At 43.1% G+C, this 24,543-nt stretch overlaps 1 protein-coding gene across 2 annotated transcripts in view; it reads right to left on the reverse strand.

Annotated features, from left to right (window-relative positions):
- The window catches only part of CPNE8 (copine 8), a 164,185-nt gene extending 140,167 nt beyond the window's left edge, over window positions 1–24,018 (reverse strand). The window contains exon 1 of one of the 2 annotated variants that reach the window (XM_036889385.2): window positions 23,800–24,012. In XM_036889385.2, coding sequence (XP_036745280.2) covers window positions 23,800–23,936 — 137 coding nt within the window. In that variant the 5' untranslated portion in view covers window positions 23,937–24,012. Of the gene's footprint in view, window positions 1–23,799 lie in introns of both variants that reach the window. The other variant, XM_036889386.2, reaches the window with a different exon arrangement.
- Window positions 24,019–24,543: the final 525 nt, after the last annotated feature.

Consider the following 24,543-nt stretch of genomic DNA (forward strand, 5'->3'; position numbering starts at 1 on the left):
AGGAGCCTGACCTTTACTAGGAAGACAAACTCACAGAAATAACTAAATAGAAATACTGGATGGTATAGAAAATAACGGTTTATTCTGGGGAGAAGGAGCAGCAAAAACAGAGTCAAATTGCTTCAGCTACAACTTCAAAAAAAAATCAGGTGCAATGATTAGTTCTTATTCCAACTATTTCTTAAAATATTCTAGAAAAAATGTATAGGTATGTCTATATAGTTAAAATAATCTAAACAAATGTACACCTTGAAATGAGAACCTTATTTTTAAATAGCTCGAGTATCCTTTTCCGTGCATTTATATGAGCTTTATTCATGGAAAATTAAAACTTCTTATTCTTCATACATAAATGAGCATATAACATATGAAGGTGAAAGTGATTTGTGACTTACCTGAACTGGGCAGGCCTGCTATTAAGTCTTTCCTACTCAGGAAATGAAACGGCCTAATAAATACTATTCTTTGATAGTATGGTAAATATTGAATTTTTTAGAAGAATTCTTTGAAAAGAAGCAAGTGCCATTCTAACACAGACGCACTTGGAAAAGAAAACCTACTTGGTGTGTGTCATGAATTTTAAAGTTAAGAGTTTTCGAGTAAAGACAATTTTACTGTTTGTGACCTTGTAAAATGCTGATTTAACAAAACATACAATATAGTTGTTTTAGGGGAAAAATCTTCAAATCGAAGGTAGGAAAAGTGGCTAGCAGAGCTCAGACAACCTAAGGGCTCTACTGCAGCTTGAGTGGAAAGTTCTAGTTAATCTTTACTAAGAACAAAACTACAGTTTCTGAATAGACCCAAATAAAATATTGTTCTATTTCGTTTTCCATAGGAACAAAACTGCAGCCTATAAAGAGAGCCAAACAAGGCTTCTCATCTGGCAAACAGCCCAGCAAAAATTTTCAACATGTGGACAGAGACCCCACACTTCTGCCATCACACGGTCTCCCCTGAAAATCATTCTGTCTCTATAATCAGTGTAATTCTGGGTTTAACTGAGCTTGAAGAAATGATTAGGGGCCTTGGATTTCCCTGCTACTCAGGGTAGTCTCAGCACCTCTGGGACCTGGCCAGGTCCTGCACCTCAGCAAGGGCTCAGCAAGCACCCACTGCAGGAATGAATGGGCTTAGTGTCCGATCAAAAGCATCAACCTTTTGTCACTTTAGGTGTGGGGAGGTGTTTTATTGTGGAAAAGGGAAGAGAAGAAGAAGGTGGCATTTAGGGCCTTTGCCCTAATAGGTAATCCATTAACTGAAAAAACCCAAGAGTCACCACTTTACTGGGATAGTAAACATTCCCTACGTCCAGGGCCGTGCCCAGGGCCCCTAGGTTGGCATTATATGGTCTTATGGACTGGAATTAGGAAGTTCTTGGCATAAGTATTTTTATATATATTTATACAACTATAAATACAAATATATATTTTAATGCACGTAGACACAAAAGGCTTTTCAGAGATTTTTTTTTTATAAAGACAACCCTTTTTATAAAAAGGATACTTGAGCTTTTTAAAAATAAGGTACTCATTTCAAGGCTTTTAAAAGGAAATCCAAACTTTTTGAGCCACTGAAAGGAAATGTATCCAATCTTTGGAGGTGATTTGAGTGCAATATTTAATCCTCTCTGACTCATGTATTCATCCTTTATTTACTGAACAAACATTACTCTGGAGATCTAGTAGGCAAATTTAAGGGAAAAAATTTTCTCTAAACTACCATTTCTATGGCAAAAAGGAAACAGATTGTAAAGAGGCCAGAAGCAAAGATTTAGAGGTGAAAAACTAAAGTATTTTGAAACTTAAGCATACTGAAAAGCTGAGGTCAGCTGGACTACAAGATACCAAGTAATTCTGAAGAACAGGGTCACTGGAAGGTACCTAAGACTATGTGACTTCCAAGAAAACAGGAACACACTCTCAGATTCGAAGTTGCACAAATAGCCAGACATTCAGCTCAGCACCACCTCTGACAGCCTGAGCATAAAGGAAGCTTTATAAAAAATGATCCACATTATCCCACAAAGACTGGGAATAAAATAAGCTTTATGTTTTTCAGTTTTTGCTGAAACTGGTTGTTCAAATTATTTAGTTATTACCACTGAGCTGAAAAGACCACTGATAAAAAGACAGTTGCAACTTTTGCACGTGTTGCATCTGCTTTAGATACAAAAAGAAACCTGAGGGGCACATGATTAATGGTGAAAGCTTTTATGTCTCTCTTGAGGCATTCACCTATGATTGTTATTCCTGGAAATGACTTGAGAGGCAACTCAGCCTTTTTCAGACTGCGACATGTCAGAGCTAAGGTAAATAAAAGAACACATTGGCATGAAGGAAAATAGGGTCAATTCAGGGTGATACAAGCTTTCATAAAAAGGTACAAAACCCAACCCATGATTTCAGCTGGAGAAGAGAAATAGGAGATTTATGTTAACAAAAACAGGCAGGGTAAAAAGAGACTGAGAACAAGACAGGGGTCTTCTTAAAAGCCTAAAGCTCATCTCATTACATTTTCCCCAATCCTGTAGCTCCTCTGTGTCTTATCTCACTCAGTCAGTGGCGACCATGGAGGCAGAATAATGGCGCCCCAAACATATCAGGTCCTAATCCCTGGAACCCATAAACGTGAGCTCATTTGGGGAAAAAAGGCCTGTGCAGATGTATTAAGTTATGGGTACTGAGGTGAGAAGACTATCTTGGATCATCTCAGTGCCCTCAGAGCTGCAGCCACAGACATCCGTACAGGAAGATGGCAGAGAGAGATCTGACATGAACAGAAGATGGTGGTGATGAGCAGAGCAGAGAGCCTTGCAGACTGACCCGAGGTGGCCACAGGCCAGGGCTTGCCAGCACCCACAAGAAGCTGCAGGAGCCAGGAATGGGTTCTCTATCAATGGCCCACAGACGGAGCAAGGGGCCTGCCAACACCTTGGTTTGGGGCCAAGATAATGATATCACACTTCTGACCTCCAGAACCATGAGAGAATAAACCTGCTCTTTTAGACCAACACATTTGTGGGTAATTTGTTACAACAGCCACATAAAACCAATGCAGCAATGCCGTCCAACCCAACTCTCTTCCAAGAGAGCGTGCAGAGCTGTCCCCCCATTTCTATCTCCCCTCTCCCCTAATGCTTCCTCACCCTTGGTTTCTGCTTCCAAATCCAACTGCTTCTCAGACCTTAGAGCTCTTAACCGGCCTTCCTGCCTCCTGTCTCACAGCTCATGCACCAAAATGCCTCCAAGAGATAGTTCCCCACAGTAAAACTTGATCAAATGGCTCCTGTGCATAAAACCCACTACCTATGGAACCTCTAACCCCCACACCATAGCACTAAATACCTGCCACCCCCTGACCTGGGCTGGACCCCAGCTTTCTCTCCAGCTGCACCTTTATCAATATTAAAATCAAGACTCTGCTCCAAACATGTCCAGTGGTTCACAGTCCCCTAACCTGTGCCTCCCATTTCCGTCGTCAGTGTTTTGCCCACAGCATCCCCCTTCCTTGAAGTTCCTCACCAACCTCATTTTGCCGGTAGATGTGAATTCCCCTCTCAGCCTCTCCCACGGCTGCGCCCTGATCATTCTGCCCTCTGTGCCCCAACCCCACCTCCAGCCTACGTCACAGATTCCACACCGCTGAGCTGCGTGCCAGGCACCGTGCTGAGCACTTTCCATAAATCATTTCATTTAACCCGTAATCTTAATAAGCAGCAATTATTATCAGAATCCATTTTCTAGATGACATAATGCAATCAAGAGAGGTTATATAACATGGCCAAAGTTACAGGAACAGTAAAAGCTTAAGGTGCACTTTGATAAATTCGTGATTGATTTGTAATTTTGATTTTGATTTTCGATTTCTGTATCAGTCATATTGACTATTTGCCTATATTACTGGGAACAAAAAGAAATGACCTGCAAATAATGTTGTCACTCCTCATCTCTTAGGAAGCCCTCTGAAATAAGATACAACATGAAAATGAGACACAGTTTTGGAAAGAGAAAAATTAAATTATGACTTGTAAAATATTTGATTTTTTTACTTAGAAAAAAAACCCAAGGGGATTAATTAATAAAAATCTTTCAAAATTAGTGAGATAATTCAGTAAAGTGATTGGAGGCAGGCTGAATACATAAAGGTCAATACTATTGCTGAATATCAACTGTTAATAATTGTCCTCTCCAATTTGGACTTCTGGTAAGTTATCTGTCACCTTCAGTTAACTGCTCAAGGAGGTGAGGGCTCTACAAATCTCCTCCAGTCACCTCACTTCCAAATGCTGTGTTCCAATGAAAGGAACTCTCAGACCAAATGCTGGTAAAGAAACAGTCATTAGAAAGTAGGGCTCGAAACAGTCACCCAACATGCTCCAGAAGCTTTATCAAGTCCCAGTACGGTGTGCATTCCAGTCAGCACCAAAAACGGCATTCCAAACAGCGCCTCCAGGCAGCTGTGACAATCCGGGTAGGAAGATTCATCTAACCTGATCAAAACAGTCTAGACACTTGCGCTAACCATTCTGTGCCCAGGACCTAAGGGGCTGGGAGGCATGGGGCACCGCTCCCAGTGGCATCCTCACATGACTCAGCAGGTACCTGGTCCCTGGGCAGCATTTCCAGCCAATCTACGTATCTCTTTTTATAATGGCTTTACTTAGATATAATTCCCACACCATAAAAGTCATCCTTTTAAAGTGTGTAATTCAGTGGTTCATAGTACATTCACAGAGTTGTGCAACCATCACCCCTCTCTAATTCTGGAATATTTTCAACCCTCTCCCCCAACCCAGAAAACAACCCCTTACCATTAGCAGTCCCTCCCTATTCCCCCTCCCCTGGCCCCAGGAACCACTAATCTACTGTCTCCCTGTGTCCATGTACTGCCTATTCTGAACATTCCTACAAATGGAATCATAAAATGTGTAGCCTTTTGTGACTAGTTTCTTTTACTTAGTATGTTTTAAAGATTTAAGTTGTAGTGAGTTATCAGTATTTCATTCGCTTTTACTATCTAATGACATTCCATTATACAGATAGTAGATACACCACGTTTTGTTCATTAGATGCTATACATTGGATTGTTTCCACTTTTGGGCTATTATCAATAATGCTGCCATGGACATTTGCATGTAAATTTTGTGCAGACACGTGATTTCATTTCTCTTGAGTATATACCTAAGAGTGGAATTTCTGGGTCCTATGGTTCCTCTATTTTTACCATTTGAAGGAATTTCCAAATTGTTTTTCAAAGCATCCGTACCATTTTATATTTCCACCAGCAATGGAGAAAGGTTTCCAATTTCTCCATGTCCTCTCCAGTACCTCTTATTGTCTTTCTTTTTTATTATAACCGTCTAGTGTGTAAAGTGTTCAATCCACATATTTGATAACCATACATTCACCAGTAAAAAAAAAAGTTCACTTCTCATCCACAGTAATTACAAAACCCTCTGGTGTTGTTAGGGATAATAACAGTATAACAGTCCATAATGTTTCCTAATTATACTTCAAATATTAATGCCTCACCTCCAAAGTACATAGTTCTGATTAAAATACTTCAGATTTAACTCTACAGTCTAACGCACACCTAAGTGACACTGTCTCTGCTGAAATATAAAGTAAATTAAAGAAAATATAATATTAATAATGAATTAGAAAACACTGGAAGAAAATGTAAGATACTGTTTTTTTAAATCTTGGCACAAAGAATACATTCAAAGCTTTACATAAAGCCCAGATAAAAGATGAATTTATTTGATAATGAATGCATGTTAAACAGAAATGATACAATAAAGTTAAAAATACAACATGGGCTACACATGATAAAATGTTAAAATGTTAAAGCTCTACATACACAAAGCATCCTCTAAATTAATGAGAAAAGTACATAAGCGCTCCAAAAGCAAAATGGGCTACATAAGTGAACAGGTGCTTTATAAGAAAAGAAATACAGTTAGTCGTTGAACATATGAAGTTCATGCTCAATAGTAGAAAATGACACACACAAAAAATAAATAATAAGTGAGTGTCCTCCTGTGATATAGACAAATAAATATTAGCTGCACGAGTTAGGACTCATTTAATTCTGAGTACTGTAAAAGGAAAATTTATGATGAAAATACAGAGCCCAGAGTCAGGAACACAGCTGACCCTTTGGGAAGATCTAATAAAAACAGAACCACAAAGCCCAGATAAATCAACAGAGACCAGCCCCTGGAGGCAGCGAGCGGCGCCCAGTGGCCCGGGCCCCGGGCCCTTGAGTGGTGGCGGTGAGGCTCTGTGGAGGCGGCGGGAGGAAGAGGGAATCACGGGGTGGCAGCTGGGGTCATTCGCAGAGACAAGTGCCTGAGTTCCTGCTCTCCAGGCCGGGGCACCAGGCTTGCAGAGAGGAAAGCAGGTTCAAGTACTCATATCCGAACAGAAAGTCCAAGGAAAAAACTGGACATAGTCACTGACCGCAACATAGACATTAATGGATATGCGCCTTATATCTCTAAATAAATGCACAGAGATACCTGGTTGATAAGGCCTGTGTCTGGATGGATTTGGGGCTGACCTGTTCTCCGGTTCTTTTCAATGCTGCTTGGTTTTTTTTCCTGTTTTTACAATGAGCACAAAGCACTTCTCTAAAACTTACGGATTTTTTTGTTTCGAGAGCCTGTGTTATCTTCATGATGTGACCCATGGTTTGCCAACTATTTCTGTTGAATGCCAATATGAAAATAAGACTTCCTTGCTAATAAGAGGAACTTTCTAAACACTTGAATGAGGTCATACCACACAATCCTCACAGCAACTACATGAGAAGTTCTATCCTCATGTGTAAACCAAAGCACGGAAAGATTAACTAACATAGCTGAACTTTCATAGTTGGCAAAATCCAGAGCTGCAGTTTAAATCCAGATCTTTCAGCCTCTAAACTTGTGCTCTGCTCCTTAATGCATTACACCATTTCCCTTATAATTCTTGAGCTTGCATATCATCATTTTCCTCAAATCCTCTTCCTGCCTGTTCTTAAAGTGGAGACTACTTTCAGTTCACCTGCTAACAAGTAGATGGGCTATGAACTTGCACAAAGTCGAAACAGGTAGTTAGATGCACAGTCTTTCAGGGTTTATCACGTCTCCCAGAGTCACTGCATGAAGCATGTGTGTAGGTGACAAGCATCACTCAAGGATCGAGAGCTGATGCCTGTGACAGATCCGCGAACGACACGAGGTAGGAGGCTGAAGGCCAGCGCTACTCTGCCCGGCTTCAGCTCAGACGTTGCCGCCTTCCAAGCACCACTTCTAACATGCTGGTCACATGACTCGGTTTTCTGTTTCTTTGTCTATGAGCTGTTGAGCAATATATTGCTTCTATGTCGGGGAAAAAGAATTAATCTTCAGGCTCAACATTTTAAAAGAAAACCTTTTTATGCATGGTTGTCTTGAGTCAGCTCTCCTTAAGATTCATCCATCAATGCATACGCTATGCCAGTGAGAAAAATAATCTGCCTTGTAAAGGTAAGGCTAGGTTGGCAGGGTTTTTTGTTTCACTTGGTCCTCCAGATTTCAGGTAATACCTTGTGTAATATCTTTGATCATCAAACGATTCAAATGTCCTTAAGAGCAAACTGAGCTTTGCAGAATCAACAATAGAATTTAAACAGAAGAAGGAATTCATCTGGAAAGGAAAATCTGTTTGTAAACATAAGTGACCAGCTAAGATAGGGAGGCTGAAAATAATTTTCTAATACGCATCTCTTGTCCTTGTCACAGATGATTAGACTAGGAATCTGCCCCGACTCAAAACACTCCTCTAGATCTAGAGAAAAAAAAAACCCATCTCGGTAGCAACTGTGCAGCCACACTACATATCCTTCCACAAATCCCAAAGAGTAACAGTGGGAAGCAGGCATAGGTAATGGTTAAGCCGTATCTCCTTCATCCTGCCTTCACACACTTGATTTTTTTTTCAAATCAATTGATGTTATACTCCTTCCTGCATTACGCCTTCAGTCGCAGTTCCCATTCATCTGGGATGCTCTACACTCCTTTCTTCTACAATACACTCAATAAATCATTATTCAGCACTTTCTACATGTAGAATATTGGACCAGACACTAAGCAGATACAAAGGCGAGTAAAACACAGTTCCTGTCCTGTAGATATTTCTAACTTAACTGTCTGGTGCTCTTTCAAATGTTTGTTCAACAAGCACTAAGTTACTAAATGACAGAGAAACGCTTTGGTGTTGCAAACTGTGATATGAACACATGGGCTCCAGGCCCTAGATTATTTATATCCCATTAAGGGAACAGATTTGTAAACAAGTATGTGCAGTAAAATGTGCAAGGTCATAATAAATCCACTACAGATTACAGAAATTGACTATCCATCAGTTGTGTCTATAGGACCAGGGAAAGCCCTCACAGGGACTGATGCTTAAACCATCCGTCGTCCATTGGCCAAGGTAGTGAAGCGAGGCAGCCGCTCCCACGAGGACCAAGGTGTGAAGGGGCTTCGGGACGCTCTCACGAAATGCGAGTGGTCTGAAATGGCCTGGAGTTTAGGACGGAGTTGAGGGAGGAGAGTGGAGAGGGAGACGGCGGTAGGTTATGGGGAGCAGGAGATGAGGCTGGAAAGCTAGGTCAGGGTTTGGAAGATCCTGATAGGCTCCTTGCAAAGGCAATTCAAGGGTTTTGAACCAGAGGGTAAGAGTATGATGGCATCTGCACAGGTGTCTAGCAGCGCACTCTGCAGGGTTCACGGCAAGGAGGACGGGGTCGGCCAGAGCAAGATGCGAGATGGGAAGCACCAGGACCTTGTGCCCCGGTTTCTGCAGGGGTCCGGCCAGCCTGGACACAGTAGGAGGGGAGTGCCCGGCCACCCACGCTAAAGCCATAAAGCAGAAGCAGAGAAGCAAGAGCTCAGGGGCTGAGGCTCAGCCGGGGACTGCACTGGGCATCAGGGGCACAGAGGAAATGGGGGACAGACTGCCTCTCAGGAAGGCAGACGGGAATTCTCAGGAGTGCCCATATGTGGTCCAAAAAGTCTCTGATGCCACTCTGATTATGCCAACCCTCGTTACAACAGCCGGTGTAGACCATGCCCCCAGAACAACAGTGTAACCACCACACGGTAATTTCATTTTGAAATCCCCGCATTTCATACGTGTGCTGGGACTGTTCACCGCTTGTTACCATCATCATGACCCCATGTACTAAACTGATTTACCCATTTATTGCCCTCATTGAAACAAAGCATCTCTGTAACTCTCTTTCTTTCCTAATTTTATAGTTAGAACCACTATTGAGGTCAGTGTCTCAGGAAACATGTGGTGTAACCAGGCGGGATGTAACGACTTAGGTTAAATATACCTGATGGAGCAGTCAGATACTTCAGTAGTGTTAAAGGCACTCAGGAAATTAGTTGGGCACTGCAACAAAGCTTTACAACCAGATAAATGTAACAAATGACATCATTTATGGGTAGTGAACATGCTCACCTTTTACTGTGCATGTGCAAACAAGCTGTTTTTTTTCTTTTTCCTTTTTCTCTAGAAAGCAGTTTCTCCTTCCATCGTCCCATTTTCAACACTTTTATTTTTCAGTGGAATTTAGTCTTTCATGAAATTTTGTTTTACTACTTTGTGGCACAAAATTAAAATTGGTGGAACAAATACACAGGATGTGGAAGAAAGGACATTTAGCAAATAAGACACCTTTTGATTCTTAAAGAGGTCAGGCACCAAGTATCTCTTCTTACCTTAGACTATTCCCAAGTAAACCCATCCTGTCCTGCTTTGTTGTATCAGTTTCCAAGTCATGTATTAGAAGCATCTTTCCCTAAGATAGAATCTTCCTTCCATCAAAGTTATGCTCATTTGCTTTCCTATTTAGATATGTTATACAGAATATCATACATACGGATTCTAATACTTCACTCTTTGGTGGGGTTTTCCTGCCTATTATTCATTCCAGATTTTAGCAAATCACCTGTTGGTATTTAGAAAATACAAATTGTCTACTTTTAAAATTCACTTTACGTTACTCATAGACAAATAAGTAAAGTAAGTTCATTGAAACTACTGATTAGTCTCATTCCTCCACAAATAAAGCTACATAGGATGTTTGACATAAACAGTAAAATTGAATAACTACGTTTTTATTAAATTGTACTGGTAAAATAAGTTATTTTAATGCAAACCAGTATTTTTAAGAGTATAGACATATACAAATTCACAGCTGTCCAGACTCAATCTTCCAGTCGGTTCATCAAGCAACAAACATTTATTGAAAACTTTGACTGTGCTAAGCACACACTTGGTTTTATGAATATCAATGACAAAACACATATGCACATATAAAGTTGGTAGGGGCAACAGACATGCAAAAATCTAAAATAATTGTAAGTCAGAAGAAAATAAAAGTATAAGAAATGTAGTGTAGGACTTAAAACGAAGAACGATTAATTCCAGTTGCAGGAATCTAGCAAAATATCATGGCAGCCCTGCATCCGGCAAGTCTACCGGTCCTATTTTTCCAACAGTATTTGTCCACTTTGTGTCTCTGTGTCACATCTGAGTAACTCTCACAATGTTTCAACCCTTTCATTATTATTGTATTTGCTCCCATGACCTGGGATCAGTGATCTTTGATATTACTACTGGAGTCTGGGATGCCACGAACCATACCCTTGTCAGACACAAACTTAGTACACGTGTGTGGTGTGTGTTCTGCCTGCTCCACTCAGGGCCACTCCCCACCCCTCTCCCTCTTCTTGGGCCTTCTTATTCCCTGAGACAATACTGTAATTAGGCCGATTAATAACGCTACAGTGGCCTAAGTGTTCAAGTGAAAGGAAGAGCCACACACCTCTGGTTTTATTTTAAAAGCTAGAAATGATGAAGCTTAGTGAGGCAGGCACGTCGAAAGCTGAGATGGGCTAAAACACAGGTAGCCAAGTTGCAAATACAAAAAAAGTTCTTGACGGAAATTAGAAGTGCTATTCAGTGAGCAAACGAATGACAGGAAAGCAAAACAACCCTATTGCTGATATGGAGAAAGTCCGAGTGGTCTGGAGAGAAGATCAAACCAGCCACAATGTGCCCTAATCCACAGCAAGGCCCCGACTCTCTTCAATTCTGTGCAGGCTGACAGAGGTAAGGCAGATACAGGTTGGTTCATGGGGCTTCAGGGAAGAAGCCATCTCCAGAGCATAGAAGTGCAAGGTGAAACAGTGCTGACGGAGAGGAACAGCTAGCTATTCCGAAGACCTCGCTGAGATGGTGAGTGAAGGTCACTACACTCAACAACAGACTTTCAATGTAAGCAAAACAGTCTTCTTTTGGAAGAAGACATCATCTAGGACTTTCATAGCTACAGAAGCTAAGTCAATACCTGGCTTCAAAGCTTGAAAAGACATGACTGACTCCCTTGTTTGAGACAAGTGCAGCTGGTGATTTTAGTTGAAGCCAGTGCTTACTGATGACTCTGAAAATCTTGGGGCCCTTTAGGAATTATGCTCCATCTAGTCTGCTCTCTACAGGGAACAATAAATCATAGATGACAGCACATCTGTTTACAACATGGTTTAGTGAATATTTGAAGCCCACTGTTGAGACCTACTGCTCAGAAAAAAGATTCCTTTCAAAATAGTACTTCTCATTAGCAAGGCACACGGCCCCCCGAGAGCTTGACAGGGGTGGACAAGGAGGTGGGTGCTGTTTTCATGCCTGCTCACAGCACTCACTCTGTAGCTCATGCATCAAGAGGTCATTCCCACTTTCAAGTCTTATTATTTAAGAAACATTTTGTAAGGCTAGAGCTGCCATAGATAGTGATTCCTTTGAGGGATCTGGACAAAGTAAATTGAAAACCTTCTGGAAGGGATTCACCATTCCAGGTGTTATAAAGAATGTTTGTGACTCACGGGAACAGGTCGACATTTAAGCATGAACAGGAGTTTGGAAGAAGTTGACTCCAGACCTCATGGATGACTTGGAGAAGTTCAAGACTTCAGCAGAGGACCAAACTATAGATGTGGTGAAATAGCAAGGAAACTAAATGTGGAGCCTGAAGACGGGACTGAATCGCTGCAACCTCATGGTAAAACCTGAGTGGATAGGAGCTGCTTCTTGTGGATGAGCAGAGGAAGTGGGTTCTTGAGACAGAAGCTGCTCCTGGTGAAGATGCTGTGAAGACTATCAAACTGACAACAAAGGGTTTAGAATATAAACTTGACTCATAAAGCAGTGGCAGCATTTGAGAAGATTGACTCCGATTCTGAAAGAAGTTCTATTTGTGAGTACAACGCCGTCACACAACATCACACTGAGAGATTTGTTTGTGAAAGAAAAGTCACCTGATTTGGCAAAACTTCACTGTTATCTTCTTTTAAGAAATTGCTGCAGCCTCCCGGGCCTTCAACAGCCTCCACTCTGACTGCTCAGCCACCATCAACGTCGACCGAGGCAAGACCCTCCACTAGCCAAACAACTGTAACTCGCTGAAAGCTCAGATGATAGTTAGCATTTTTATCAATAAAGTACATTTTAATTAAGGCATGTGCACTGTTTTTTTTTTTTGTACACATAATGCTATTGTGCATGTATAGAACAGTTTAGTATGAACATAACTTTTCTATGCACTGGGAGACCAAAAATTTTATCTGACTCACATCATTGTGATATTTGTTTGTTCTGGGGCTCTGGAACCAGACCCGCCACAGCTCCAAGGTATACCTGTACGTGACAGCCGAGGAGGGGCTCAGAAATCGCAGGAGGAAAGGCCGGGGGTTCAGGAAGCTGGGTGGGGAGGTGGCTTTCAGACTGAAGGAAAGAACCAATAGTGGAAGTGAGCCACACAGGAGAGATTTGGGAATTAGTAAGTACTCCACTTTGGCTACAGCCCATATCTGAGATGTGACCAGCAAGCGGTGTCTGGCCAGAATAAGGGAAGACCCCAAACACCACATTTAAGTGCTTGAATTCTATTCCGTAAGCAAAAGGGAAACACACTGAAAGTTTCTGCAAAAGGAAAATCATACAATTCGACTCTTATTTAAGAAACTAACTACAAAACACATAAGGAATAGACCAAAGACATGAATTCTGGAGTCCCATAAAACATTTCAGAGTATTTTTATAGTCTAGGGAAAAATAACAACTTCCTGAACAAGAATGGTGGCTGCAGGATTGGAAAGGGAGGTGACAAACACTTTGAGTCTGATCAGTCACTGTAAGTCAAAGGTTACAATCAAAAAGGAACAGAATGCATGCCATATAGTATTGGCTTATTTCATTTCAAAAGTCAACTTTAGCGGGCTTTCCCGTAAAGCCCAGACGTCCCCTAAAGGTTCTTACAAGTATTCCTTCAGGCAGGGGGCACTTGGTAACAGCTAGTGAGGTAACAGAAGATTGGACCCATTTGCCATCTCTGCTATAAACTCTAACTGCCAGAGATACAAATGGTGAGAACGGAGACATATGACAAAAGTAAACCACAGGAAAGGCATAGGTATCTATTCATACTAAACTCTGTTCACTTTCAGGAGAAAGAAAGCTATAGATTCCTACAGAGAGGAAAAACCTAGAACCACAACAGCAGAACTTGAGAATATGAATGAGGACTTGAAAGTAGCAAGTGGTGGGCATTAAAAATAATCTTCCTTAAAATCCCTTTAAAAACTCAACCCCTGGAATTAGGGCCTAAGTTTTTAAATGGGCACTGACCATCACAGGAGTTCCTGAAATCAGAGCATGTTTACATTTTCTTTCAAGGCCCTGCTTCCAGTATCATAGAATCATCAAGCTCCAAGCGACACATCCCTGGGCATCTAGTCCAGGGATTCAACCTTTTAGAGAAACTAATGTCCAGAAAAGTGGCAGAATCATCAAAAGTCACAGAGTTGATGTCAGAAAGAATGAAAGCTCGGGGACGTCTACTGCACTTTGTGAACAAATTCCATACGGAAGTAAGAAGTCATACGAATGCATTCAAATGACAAAATGATTTAAATGAAACCAAGAAACTGAAACTACTTAGTTTAAATCATGAGACAAACCTGGAGGTGAAAATCAATCACCTTTTAGCTAGTATGTTTCAAACTTTTCTCCAAAAATATTTTTACAGCCACTAATTTGAATTACCAATGAAAAGAAATGCTCACCCTTAACATCATATTGATCATGCCTCCTTTTCCCAAGGCCTATAAAGAGGCTTTGGATGAACCACTGGCATAAAAACCAATTACAACCAACTTTCCAATATTTCTGCTTCCGCAATTAATTTGAAAGTTGACATATCAAGTTAAGTCAGATAATAAGCTACATCTGAAAGAGTAGGTACCTTAGATGGGCTTAGCAAAAAAGCTATCCCTCTGGTATGATTCTCGGTATTGCTCAGTCTCACACTCTGCTATTTACTAGGTCTCTGTCCTCTCTCTTTCAAAATCTGCTTTCCTGCTGGGCAACATGAAAACCCATTGAAGACATTCAAGAAAAATGACGTGTGCTTTCAATTACACAGAAAACCACCAATAATGTGATACTCCCTTTCTAGGAGTGCCATTAGATAAAAGAAAATGTTCGTAAAAATGAGCTACACACATTGAGGTGAAGCAATGATGGGGATCTACGGGCAGTGAGAAACAAGCTTCTCAGAAATAATTCGAAAACCACTATGATGCTAAGGCTGACAAATGTGTTGGTTTCAACTACTTATAACAATTATAATCGGACCTGATTCATTACACTTTCTGACATTTGAGATCATTCCTAATAAAATTAATGTCACTTGTCACTTGTACCTAGAGAAAGCAACTAATTACCAAAGTAGAAAATAATAACTTCTACAAATTCATGTCACAGTTCTAGTAGTCAGAATACTATAGTGACATTTCCAGTATCCAAATAATTACTTTATTTACATGGAATTCCAAAGAACATATATGTCATGAAAAGAAACCCTGAAACTTATTGAAAAGCCAGCAAGTTAAGTGGTGACTTCCTCTTTACTAAGAAGTGGATTGAAATGATAGGGCTTGAGGTCATTCCTCAACTCCAATGGTCAGTAGGAAATGTCACACAGTCAATTCAGTTAATTTTCCTCTGCGTTTCATTGACCCAGTCCATCACCTTTCTCCAGCCTTTAGCTTTTATTTCACCCTGCCTGCTGCCTTCTAGTTAAATATTACCATCATTACTTCATTTCCCACAGCTTAATTAGGTAACTCAGCAGCCAAAAAAAAAAGATAAGAATCAATACTTGGAAATTAAACATGAAATTGTTTAAGTTTATGCCACTCATCTGAATTGTTTTACCCACAGCTCTCACCAACTTGGGACAGAAGAGAACACAAAAGAATTCTGTATTCTCCTTTGCAATAATACTGATATCATCTATTATAATTGTGTCTCCCAGCTTTGTACTGGGAGACAGTTACCAACACACCCATACCAATAGGAATGAGCCCCACCCTTCTAGCCTAAAACAAAGACCTTAAGGAAGAGTGACAGAATAAAGCCAGCGGTCAGAAGCATACACCCACAAATCAGACATACACTGATCACCAACACAGCCATACCACCTGCTCGGATGTGCAACTTAAACCAAATTATTTAAACTCCCTCTAAAGTTCAATCTCCTCATCCATAAAATAGGACATCACACCACCTGTTTTACAGGATTATAAATTTTGAATGTATTTACACATTGTCTCACATAGAGTTAGATTTTGACATTAATTTAAGTAAAATGCATAGCAAACATCCAAAGCTTTCGCTTCTTGGCCTCATTAGTACAGCTTATATTTGAATGGTTCTGCTGTCTAAGAGAAATATTTCCCAGGGACTATCAATGATACTTTGTTTCTCCAGAGTTTCAGGAAGTTCACTGAATATTTGGACTATTATTCTTTATAGAATAAACTTGACAGAATGTCTCACAATTTGAAAAAGAATGTCTGATAGCTAATGACCCTGGCTGACAAGGCATTACCACTGATGGCTGTCATAAGCCTGAAACTATTAAGGCACAGTGTGTCAGGCAGTGCACACCGGCCCTTGGGGCAGGACACCTTTTAAATACCTTTCATTATGTTACTGGCAATAAATCCTGGCTGGCCCTTCTTCATCTTGTGCTGACATCTACTCTGATATCTGTCATCAAGTCCTTCATGGAAGAGCTGTCTAAAAGTCAGCCCATTGATACTATGGGTCAGATGCAAGAATGTGCTAGAACGTGCTTTCATTTTAAAACTTTGTTGTTCGACACTACCTCCTACCTAAACACTATCTCCTAAATCCCATTAAGTCCACCTGTCTGATTGTGTAGGTTGGTGTGCGGGGAGCTCTGGGGCAGAATCTGTATAAATCGCATAGACATTTCCAAATCCACACTTTCCTGACCACTGTTATATGCCACACCCTCTCCACAGTTAGGTATTCCACCTGGGCTATCATGTGTGGTCTTTAACATGCAGCCTAGCAATGGTCTCCTTGAATTCGCGGTTTCTATGACTCCCCAAACTGATTGTAAATTTGCCCAAAGTACAGGGACCTTCTCTTCTGTGTTGTCTGCATACCACCCAGTAATACACTCAAGAGAAACTGAGGCAATGCAAACGGCTATGAAGTGCTTTTCTTGTGACAGGCACAGTGCTGGGCACTTTACAGACATTATTTCATTTATTTCTCTGATAATCCTATAAATTTTGTTTTTAAATCATTTCCATAATACTGATTAGGAAATGAGATTCCAAAAGTTGAAATAAGTTACCCAAAATAACATTCCAAAAGGAATAAAAATGGGATTTAAAGACATCTGTCTGACTCCTAACTCCATTTTCCTGCTGCTATGCTCTGCTGCCCCACATTCTCATTACTCTTTAAATGCAACTTTCTGAAGGGAATATAGTACTTATAAATGCGCAAACAGTAGTTTAGATCCGACTCTGCTTATTTAAAGAATAAGGGGAAAATAACCAGAACAAGTTATTAAAACACCCTTGAGGAGAGATCTTACTAATATCTTAATCTCTAGAAAACTATTTTCAGGAAAAAGCACGGATGTTAGCAAGTGTTTGTGAATAAGAATGTTCATCTGTAGCATTATTTTGAATAGTAACTTATTCAAGTAGATTTTGAAAAGTTAAATAAATGTAGTATACCCATATAATAAACTATGACACAGAAATGAAGTTATATTTTCAGAAACTAATGATAGTAACATCTACAGGACATAATATTAACAGAAAAGTACAGAAGATAAATTGCATAGAATATAGTATGGTCCCATTATACGATGTGTGTGAGCATGCGTGTGCACACACACGCACACACACACACACATACACATCAGGGAGACAAAGGGATTATAAAATGTGATGTTATAAATGAGACAGAAATGAACAAAATGCTCAAGTTCGATGGAATAGTGGGTAATATATATTTTCTGTTTATATCCATTTGTAATTACCGAGTGTTTAACTAATATGACAAGCAGTGTTTTAACTCATGTAGGTGTATTAACTTATTTAAACTTTGACAGAAATATAAGAAGTAGTGACTATTATTTTCCTCACCTTACAGATGAGGAAGTTCAAGAACAGGGAGATGAGGTAATGTTCCAGGATTTTACAGCAGCAGCGGCAGAGCGGGTCTGGTTCCACACCCATACGCCTCAAGGCTAAGCAAAACTGGCTCTAATAAGCATGTGTTAAAGGTTATAAAATGGGTGAGCAACTGAAGAAAATGCCTTTGAGAGGAGCTGTTTTTCTCCCCTGCCTGGAGTGAACTCAAATAGGGAATTCAGTCTCCTATCTGCTAAACCACAGTAGGGTAACGGAGAACAGCCCTGGACACTCGCTCTCTCAGGGCCTTGCTTTGTGAATTGCTTCTAGACTCAAAATTTCCACATTCCAGGCTGATTTAGAACACCGCCAAATGCTAAAAAAAAACACAGGGCAGACCAAAATTGGTGGAACGACTGTATGAGTAAGGCTTTTCCCTGCTAACATATCCCTGGGCAACTCTCGCATTGAGATTCCAGAATCACTGTCCAGCAATGCCTCTAGCATACATCTTCCTGAAATTCTGGGGCTCAGACAAAACCAAACAGGGCTGATAAAAGCACGATGGGTGACTACAGCCACAGACCTCAGGAACTGCAGGGCCAGAAGAACAGGATTGCTGGGGCCATGCCACAACGTGACCCTGGGTGTACATGTGATAGGCCTCACCAACAGGGTAACGGGCATCCGGACTTACCTTGCTTACAGTCACAATCTGTCAGTTAACCACATCATTTGGAAACCTATTTACACACTAACTTCAAACTTTTTATCTAACTACAGAAGGGTAAAATGTGCTAAAGAGAGAAACCAAAATGGACTGGGGTGGAAATCCTGACTGTTATGATTGAACACTGGTTCTCTTTCACCACAAATCAACTGAACAGCATGGGCACCTGCTTCAAACTGGGCTGATTCTCACTGGACCAATCAGATTCTCTCTCGGAATATGAATTTGTTTTCCCAGATGGTCAGTTAATCGCTAAGTGTAACTGGACCTGTAAAATGTATATGTGCAAAATACATGCCACCAGTGATGGAGAAACAGAAAAAAAGTCTTCAAAGTAAGAGAAGAATGAAGATGTGGAGAGGGCCACATGAAAAGAAGAAAGTGGAATATGAACAGAATTTCAGTCATCTTCCTTTCGCATTGACAGTACACCTGCAGGCGATCACAACCTTTCGTGGGTCACAAAATTCCACAATGCCACTTATTCCAGGAGAGAAGGAAGGCCAGAGAGAGTGCTCTTGATGCCATCATTTCTGACAGCCACAGTCTAGCAGCAGCTGCCCTTTCCCTTTGCAGGATGCTTTACCTTTTACAAAAGGCCTGTGAACAGTGATAATGCAAGTGTGTGTTCAACGCCAGGCTCTCCCCCAAAAAGCGGAGTGCATATGTCTGGGTGTGCATTCATGTAATTTATGATACATGTTACTGACATAAAGTATGCATAGCTGAGCACACAATTTACAAATAGTAATTACATATATAATGTTGTTATTGTAAATTCCACAGGGCCAACGGATCTCCACAGCATGTCTTAAACACAGACAAAACACTATATCAAGCCTAATTCGCAGCGTCAGCCAGGCTCCAGAAGGTAAATATTCCCAACATGGCCAATTTGAAGTTGCCAATGTGATGTCACTAAACATGGACTGAGAAGAGATGAGCAGTTAGCACCTGACTACATAGTGTTTTCACCACCCTGATTAAAAAGATAGAGCACAGATGCTAGCAAAGAGTCTCGACGATGGTAAAATAATTAGGACGGGATAACTTCTGAATGTCTTACCTGTCTTAAAATATAATTATTTAATTTTAGGTTTATATCATTTAATTTCTCATGATCATTTCATTTCACAACTGGCACACAAATTCTCATCTCAATCCCACTTAGCCCAGCTGCAGCACACCACTGAAAATTGTCCTCATAATACCTTTGTAGGGCAAGTATTGCTAATCCAGGTCAGCCACAGTCATTTACACATGCAGCTGATAGGTTAAAACATTTAATGTCTACAACCAGCACAGGTGAACTTGATAAAAGGCGAGATGCCCAGACCTACTCCCAGAGATCTGACTCCATAGATCTGGTGTAGGGGCCTAAGTGGCTGTAGGTTAACAGGCACACCGCCCTCCCTACACCAGATGATTCATTCAGAGAATTACAGCACCCAGCACTCACTGACTTCACATTCTGTGCCAAAGCTCAGAATACACAGACACAAAAGACACACAAAAAACCTGTCCTCAAGGAGAATTCAGAGACCAAGAATTACAACTGACCCTTGAACAATGTGGAAGTTTAGGGGTACTCACCACCTGCACAGCCAAAAATTCAACAGCCGAATGCTGATCATAGCCATACTGATAATGCAGTCAACAAGTACTGTGCAGGTTACACATGCATATGCACATTATACGCTGTATTCTCACAATAAAGTAAACTAGAGAAAATAAAATGTTTTTTTTCAAATTGTCACGCACCTCCAAAAATTTTTCCAATGTATTTATTGAAACAAACCCACATATAAGTGGCCCCAGGCTGGGTAACCACATGCTGTTTGAGAGTCGGTGATGTAGTGTAACTATGAGACTGGTACATACTGGCTGCTTCGGGAAAACAGCAAAATCCAACTTGAGAAAGGAGTCATGAGAGAAAATGATACCTGACATGAGTCTTGAAGAAGGAACACAAGCTAGTCAAGAAGAGGAGGGGACAGGAGGGAGGTTCAGGGCAGAGAGAATAGCATGTGCATGACCACACAGGCAAGGAGAACTCTACGGTCAGCAGCACACGCTTTTGGGCGGCACCTCTGACTCAAGTTTTGCAGCCATATTCATCGGGCACAAGTTTTAGCACATAGCTTGGAACGTATTTGTTAGACTATGTTCAGGCACAGAGCTCACATGAGGAGCGATGGGAGATGGGGCACAAGAGTTATGGCCAGGTGAGGAAGGACTTTCTAGAAGGCCTGGCATGAAGTAGCCATTCAATAAATCCCCGGTTGGTATTCTTTCTTCCATATCAGTGTTGACAATTGGTTTTATCACCATCATAGGACTATTGCTGTGAAAGGATTTCCATGCGATAGCTAATCTACAAAGTCTAGAAATACAGAATGCTCTCATTGCTTTTATAATTGATGTGCTAATTTCTCAGGGAAAATGACAAAATATCAACAGAATCAGGTATGAGAGAGAGTGCAACAAACTTAAGATCCTAAGGAAACAAACGGGTGATTACTACCTGTTATTTTTCCCATTGGTTATACCTCATTCTAATTAATCTGTTTTCAGAATAAAATGGGAACATTATAAATATTATTTTATGTTTTAGGGTTGCCATCATTTCAGCTATAGACATTGTAATTGGGTAACCAAATTGACTTTAAAAATTTTATGAATTAACACAATAAAGAAAAATGAATATACGAACTCAATCATGGGTAGAAGGGAAGTCGGAGTTAGTTGTCCCCACATAAATACAGCTTAAAAATGTACCGTCACCCAAACATACCAAGTGTGTAGCCACTACAAAACCTCCATATACATGGACGGTCCCTGCTCCAGCGCTGCGCAGGGCGTCCCGCCCCTCCTCAGGTCCCATCTCCTCTTTGCAGTGCCTTCCAAGCCCTCCATCCCACAGGGACCTCTTCCCTCCTGCCCAGGAGTTTCACCTGTGGATTTACTCCCACCTTACCGGGCGTTATGCAATACTTATCTTCCAACCAGGGTTAACGTTTTTCAGAGAACTTCTCTTGCATTTCTCATGGAGCCTGGCCTCACGCTAGGCGTATAAAAGACACTCAACCACTCGGTGAGTAGTGCATGATTTCCATGGATTATATTTAGTCAAACTTCAATTGTCGATGTTTCTCACCTCCCAGAAAATGAAGATGAAAATGTCATAAAGCTTTCAAAAAGTCTTAGACTGGGGACAGTGAAAGGAGGTTATCAAAAGGGATTCTATTCCTGAGCTGCCTTTTAACTGTCCGCACATCATCAGAGGCCTCTGTAGAGAAGGCAAGGGAATTCCCTGCTCCTCCTGCCCCTAGGAAGGCTGACGGGCACACAACTGTGCCTTGTCCCCACAGACATCCCAGGAAATAGGCTCTTTATGCACATCAAACAAAGAGGGGAAAGAGCACAGGTATCCCATCGCTGCCTCTATCCTTGTCATCTTTAACCCACTTACTGAAGTTCAGAAGAGAGGGACTATTTACAGAACTCCATAATGAAATTATATACATTTATTTAATAAATGCTATTTCCCATACCATAATAACAGCTAACACCTCTGAATACTTTTCGGACATCATCGTATTAAACCCCAGGAACACTCTATGTAACGTAAGTACCATGATTATCGCCATTTAGAGATGAGGAAGCTTAGATTAAGGAAGAACTGGCTTCAAGGTAAAAACAAGAGAAAGTCACAAAGCCAGAATCTGTAACCAGGTCTGTTGTGCTACAGCCCGAAGAACACTACCATCTACGATGACGAGATTCAGGTCTTAACAATCTAAGGACTGTGAGTACTTGAGTTCTCTTTCAGGACTTCTTATTCTATTTGAGAATTTAAAAATTAAAAACAAGACACCAAGTCCAAGGTATGAAAAAAAGGCTAGTACAAGGGGATCCCCAGGGTCTGAGCAGCAAGCGGAAACAAACTGGCTTAAAGCCAAGGACTTCAGGATTCCGGGGACACACCCACAGCAAGGACCAAAAAAAAAAAAAGGTGAAATGTGAACCCGACTGGCAGAAAGAGCAGCTAATGCATAATTTTCCCATCACCTCTGAACAGCTTCTGAGAAATTCGGATTTAATTCACAGCATTTTTATATTCATTCCACATACAGGCCACATACCATTCGGAGCTGCAGATGGTCAGCAAAGAATAAGAACTCTAGAAGATGCTGTGATCGGAGGACTTTGGGCTATGTGTTTTTTGCATACACTTATAGTAACCTCGCTCTAGCATTCAAAGTCAGCGTCAAGGGAAAGAAAAAGGCCCAGAAAGGAATGTCTAAAAAGAGTTTTCCCAATAGCTTCACCTGTTCAACTGCCAGAACAAAACCTCCGGGCGCACCTAGAGCTGCGGCCGCGATAAGCTAAGAGCTCAGTGTTGGCCGTCATTATCAGCATTGCTGTGTTCACAGTCTGAGGTCAGCGCTAAGAGGCAGCGAGCAATCACGGCTGTGCCTCCAGAACAGCTAACGGCCATCCGCTATTGCCAATTAACACCCCTGCCGGGGCTGTCGGGTGCTGGAATGTGCGCGCGCCCGCGCACACGCACTATTTGATTCCGCTGGCTTTAGACTCAGTCTTGTGAATATGCAAAATGAAGGACCCCTGGATTTACAGCATTTTAAGTTCTAGGGCTAATTTACTTCGGAGATCACCCATGTTGATTAAATTTCTCCAAGTTTTGCTAAGGAAAGGTAAGAAATGATGACATTAAAACCAACATTGGGGAGAAAGTGGGCAAGTGAGACGGTAGTTTACCACGAGAAGAGGGCACCGCGTGCAAAACAGGGAGTGGGCTTGGGGTCGGTGTTACAACCCGCAAATTCTCTCTCTCTCTCTCCTTCTGTTGCCATTTTCAATCTGGTGCCGTCCCCCCATCTTCTCCAATCTGTGCTACGGCCATCGCGCCGCCGTATTGACAGGGACACGAACCCGGAGAACCTCCGGCAGAGTTTGACATGTACAGTCCCGGCAGGGTGTCGGTTTACAGTCCGTAGGCAAACGCGGCTGCTGGCAGGCGGGAAGTCGTGACTTCCCAGAATTTAGGAAAAGCACAGATTCGTCTGCCAGGAGGGCTGGAGCCGAAATCTCTACCTATCAGGCTTAAGGCAAAACGCCCGGAAGGGTGGGGGAAGCCCGCCGGAGGCTCCAGGAGGCGGGGGGAGCGCCGGTCTGCACACACCCGGCCGCCGGAGCCCCGGCCCTGCGCGGCGGTCACGCGCCCCGGCACCCCAGGCCCCCCCCCCCCCCGGGCCCGGGGCCCGTCACCACCCCCGGCAGCTCGGTCCGGGGCGCGGAGGGCCCGCAAAGGGCGCTGAGTCACAGCCCGGCCAACTTTGACAGCATTTCCCAGAAAGTCCGTCCCGGTCCCGCGGCCCCCCGTTCGCCCCGAGGTCCCGCCCGCGCTCGGCGCCACCCGCCCGGGGAAGCCTCGGGTCCCACGGCGGGGAGCCTGCCCGGGACGGGCGCGGGCCGCGCTCACCTGCAGGACACCGACACCTCCACGCGCGTGGCCGGGAGGGCCGCGCTCAGCTGCGCCAGGTCGCCGAGGCCCGCGGCGCTGGTGTGGCGGCTGTCCATGCTGGCCGGGGGCGCCGACGGCCGGCCCGGCGCCCACATGCGCGGCTCGGGCGGACTGAGCGCCGCGCGCCCGGCTCCGGCCCGGCGCGGCCGGCGCGGGGCGGGGGGTGGAGGCAGGGGAAGGAAGGGGGCGGAGGCAGCTCGCGGCGAGGGCGGGGGAGGCGGCGCCGCGGGGAGGCCGGGCTGCGGGCCGGGGCGCCGGGGCGGCCGGCTTCCGTGCGCACCCCGGCCGGCGGCGGCCCCGGGGCACCTGCGCGCTCCCCCCGGGCTCCGGGCTCTGAGTAGCCGCCGAGCGGCCTGCGAGGTGGGGACCGCACGCCCAGGCCCGAGCCGTCGGGGACAGCCAGCCGCGGCCCGCCCCGCGCCCTGGGGGCCGGCCTCCGCCCCCCGCACACCCCCACCGCCCCCCGTCAATCAGCGGAGGACGCACGGCCCGCGGAGCACTCGCCGGGCTGGGACGCGGGAGGCTTGCGCTCCCGGCCCCGGGCCCGGACCCCGTCGGCCGCCCGAGGGCTGGGGTGCGGGGACCCGAAGACGAGCGCCAGCGTTCTGTGAGCGGTGGCGAGGTGACATCAACGCACGGGCCAGGCGGGAGCAAGGTGGGCATTAAAGTGGGGCGCGCCGTGCGGGATCCCCGCGATCGGGC

Source organism: Manis pentadactyla, chromosome 14 (assembly GCF_030020395.1).
Source record: "Manis pentadactyla isolate mManPen7 chromosome 14, mManPen7.hap1, whole genome shotgun sequence".
NCBI classification, from domain to species: Eukaryota; Metazoa; Chordata; class Mammalia; order Pholidota; family Manidae; genus Manis; species Manis pentadactyla.